This window comes from Spermophilus citellus, assembly GCF_964194105.1.
Source record: "Spermophilus citellus genome assembly, chromosome: 3".
In the NCBI taxonomy this organism is placed as follows: Eukaryota; Metazoa; Chordata; class Mammalia; order Rodentia; family Sciuridae; genus Spermophilus; species Spermophilus citellus.
This window is the reverse complement of record NC_138184.1, coordinates 694,734-698,761: the sequence shown is the minus strand read 5'-3', so window position 1 is coordinate 698,761 and position 4,028 is coordinate 694,734. Positions and strand designations below refer to the sequence as shown.

Here is a 4,028-nt window from a genome sequence, read left to right as displayed (position 1 = left end):
AGGCAGGAGAGACCAGGGGACAGCTGGGCTCAGCCACCCTGCCAGCCCCTGGTCAGGCCCACTTTCCTCAAACTGCAGGCAGCCAGCCAGCCTGGACCTCTCCAAACGGCAGCTTATGTTGGTCCACAGTTCCTTCCTGGCCACAGTCCATGCCCAGACCTCAGAGAAGACCATTTAGTGACACCCCTAGGAACCCCAAGAAAGATGCAGCCCAGAGGGCAGGCATGGTCACCCTGACTAGTGTCCCTGGGCCCTGACCCTCCCATCTTTGACTGCATGCAGCCTCCAAGAATTAGGGAGGACAGGGGCTCCTGCAGATCTCAAATGACTGCCTCCTGATGGGTTAACACCTTTGCCAAGAAGAACTGCAGCTTAGGAGAATTAATTCCTCTAGGAATCCTTTCCCAAGACCAGTTCCTGCCTGTGCCCTGGGGCCCAGCTTTGGGGATCAGCACAGTCCGAGCAGCTAATCCAGATCCCACAGCAGCTCTCTGAACCCTGAGGGAGCCCCACCCCCAGGCAGTACAACAGAGATAGATTTCTACATTTTATTCCCACAAGGTAGCCAAGGTGGGGCACGGAGCTAAGCCCACGGAGCCACAGGACCTTCCTCTGGCAGGTGCACGCCAGGTTCTCAGGCCCGCCCCACCAGCAAGGCTGGTTTGCAGGCGGGCCGTCATAGTTGCCAGGTAGAAGGCTCTGGGGGCGTGGGCAGAGGCTCGGCAGGGGCACAGCTTGTGGGGCTAGAGATAGCAGGGCAGGTCCTTCTCTATCACCTGTAGGGAAAGGTGGGTAAGGGGTGGCCCCTCCCAGGGCCCCCACCAGGCTGGCTCCCCAGAAGGCACCTACCAGGGGCTCCTCCATGGGACCATACCGCTTCACCACACAGCCGTTCTTGTCTATGAGGAACTGAGAGAAGAGGCCTGTGTTGGTAGGGGCAGGGCCTGGCAAGCTACCAAGCCCCTTGACCCCTCCCACTGCCCTCACCTTGGTGAAGTTCCACTTGATGGCGCTACAACAGAAGCAAAAGAAGGTCAGGGATCAGCAAATGACCAGACTGCAGGCCCCACCCCCAGGTGCCACTCACTTTCCCAGCATGCCCCTCCCCTTGGGCTGGACTTTCATCCACTTCCACAGCGGGTGGGCATCCTCCCCGTTCACGCAGATCTTGCTGTACATGTCGAATTTGACATTATAGCTAGCGGCAAACTCCTTGATCTCCTCATTGGTCCCTGGCTCCTGCAGTGGTAACAGAGGTGTGGGCTACAGGCACCCCAGGCCCTGTCCAAGTCCAAAGTCTTCTGACAGGGGTTGGGCAGTGACGCACCTGCCTCCCAAACTGGTTGCAGGGAAAAGCCAGGATCCGTAAACCGCACTCAGCATATCGGGCGTGCAGATCGACTAGCTGAGTATAGTTTACGTCGGTTTTGCCTCACTGGGTGGCCACATTGGTGACGATGCACACAAAGCCCCTAGAGTAGGTGAGCAGTGGTCAGGAGAGGTCAGCGGCTCCTCTCGGGTGGACCCTGCACCCCCAAGGGCAGGTACCCACTTGTACTTGTCCAGGCAAACCATATGCCCGTCGATGTCCTTGGCTGAGAAGTCATGCATGGAGCGACAGCAGCGCCAGTCATCGTGGGACGCACACTGCAAGGCAAGGGGGGCTGAGCAGCATCAGGTCTGTGCAGCCAGAACCCACCGGGGTCCTCTCAGGAGGAAGGGATTCCCGACAGGCCAGTGCTGAGGAAACCGGGGCCAGGGGGCCCGAAAAGGTCAGGGCTCTTTCTCCTCCATGGTGCTCACGAGGGGCTACAGGAGACCGACACTGAGGTGGGAGGACGGTTCGATACCCCAAAGTTGCCACGACAGCGACGGAGGGAAGTTCACATTCCTGGACGGCAGTCTGCACCTCCAGCTCAGGGCTGCAGGGACAGGGGTCCATCGACGGGAGACGCGTTCTTCTGCGCCAGCATACGCCGGCCTAGCGCCGCCAGGGCGCCGGCCCTGCTGCCTACCTACAGCAGCTTGGGGAGGGAGCCCCCGGCTGCAAAGCATGCCTGGCAATCTGGGGCCACCAACCGCCAGGCCGGGACAAAGGGCAGGTGGCCCGAGAGCCCCGCCACCGACTGTGACGCACTGCGCAGGCCGGGCGCCGGCCCGGCACTGGGCGGGCGGGGCGCGCGGCGGAGCGTGACCGCAGCCCAGCCCGTGGGGCGTCCCGTGGGCCCCGCCGCCGCTGCCCCGGCTCTGCCCGAGGGCGCCGCCCAAGGCCCAAGCGGCCGAGCTCTTCCTCGTCCCAACACCTACACCCGCCAGAGCTGAATGCCCCCGCACCCCGGCCCCACCTCCAGCCCCGATCTGGGCCCGCAGTCCCGGAAACTGACCCGACCCCGATCCGCCGTCCGGGACAGACCCCCTCCCGGCGGACGCCCCCTACCCCGGCTGAAGACGACCACCCGACGCTCCGGCCCGCGGCCGTGATCCCGCGCGAACTCTAACGGCCCCGGCCGGCAGGCGGACGCGGCACTCACCATGGTACCGGCCAAGCCGGGAGCAGCCAGGGCACCGCACAGCAGGGCTGGCTTCAGCAGGCGGCTAAAGCGGCTCAGGCGGCCCAGGATCATCGCGGCGGCGGCCAGAGCCAGCGGCTCCTCCCCTCGCTCAGCCGGCCAATGGACGTGCGCCGGCCAATCTCGCCGGCCCACCCTCGGTCCCGCCCACCGGCACTCTCATTGGTCATTCGCATCGGCGCTGCAGACACGCGCCAGAACCAGCCAATGGCAGTCCGCAGTGACGTGAAGGGGCGGGGCGGGGCCGGTGAGTGTTTGTGGCGGTCAGTGACTGCGCATGCTCAAAGGTGAGGGCTGGGGCCGGAGCCGCGTCCACGCGGGCTGGGGACAGTTATCCGGGCGGTTGCAGGTAGCCGGGCGCTTCGCCGTAGCGCTTCAGCATCCGCCAGTTCGGGGAATTCGAAATAGTAGAAAAGGCGCCCCCGAAAAAAGTCTTTCGGAAGCAGGGCATTTTAGTATGGACAAAGTCTAGCCGGTGCAGGGGCCCGGTCGGGCGGGGACGGGGTCGCGGGCCTCTCACGCGTGCGCACCGCGCCTGCCCCTTGAGGGCAGCGGCAGCTCTGCCCGGTCTTTGGGATTTGCGTGTGCCTTAAGCACGTGCCCCGGCATCAGCTGGGAGCGTTGACCCCAGAGACCTGAGGGAGAAGTCAGGAATGGCTGGAAAGGAGACGTCAAGAAAGGACAAGGAAATAAGATTTAGTTCAGAAGTTCCGCATACTTTTCCAGTCCTGCCACTCCCAAATTCCTGGGAAATTTGTAAATCTTAAATCATCTGTAAATCCATTTTCGCATACTTTGTGCACCGTTAATTAAACGCCAATATTTAGATTAAGAGAGGTATATTTTGAGCCACCTATGATTTTTTTTTTAAAGAGAGAGGGGAGAGAGAGAGAATTTTTTAATATTTATTTTTTAGTTCTCGGCGGACACAACATCTTTGTTTGTGGTGCTGAGGATCGAACCTGGGCCACACGCCTGCCAGGCGAGTGCGCTACCGCTGGAGCCACATCCCCAGCCCCCACCTATGATTTTAAGGGACTTTCCAGTGTTGCCTATTGATAAGATAATGGAGGCCACGCCAGTCTAAGGACCCTGAGAACTGCCGGACCCTAGTGTACCCCCTTGTGATCACCCAACTAATGCCATCTCCACATTTCCCAAGCCCATCTTCACCAATTTCCTTTAAAAGAAAAGCTGGGACCCAAAAAACGCTGCCTGATGTGGGCGATATGTGGGCAATGGCCTGCTGCTCACAGCCTCTGGCCGTGATGAGGCTCCTTTCTCTCCAAGTCCTGTAAGTCAAAGACCCTACTGTCCTGAGCCAGCTCCAGCGTCTGCCCTGGGGCTCCTCAGGCAGCACAGTCCCCAGCTGTGGGTACTGAGGACACTGGCCTGAGGCTCCTGCTCCGGTGCCTTGTCCCTGCTGGACAGTGTTGGCTGCTACTACAAAGCAAGACC

At 61.0% G+C, this 4,028-nt stretch overlaps 1 protein-coding gene across 1 annotated transcript; it reads right to left on the bottom strand.

Moving 5' to 3' along the window:
* Positions 1-534: 534 nt before the first annotated feature.
* On the bottom strand, positions 535-2,688 carry GPX4 (glutathione peroxidase 4). The gene is made up of 7 exons (XM_081286406.1): positions 2,532-2,688; positions 1,553-1,647; positions 1,328-1,472; positions 1,088-1,239; positions 988-1,012; positions 850-909; positions 535-776 (listed from the first exon to the last, which is right to left on the bottom strand). Exons 1-7 carry the CDS (start codon positions 2,622-2,624, stop codon positions 744-746), a joined length of 603 nt encoding a protein of 200 aa, XP_081142532.1. The 5' UTR covers positions 2,625-2,688; the 3' UTR covers positions 535-743.
* Positions 2,689-4,028: the final 1,340 nt, after the last annotated feature.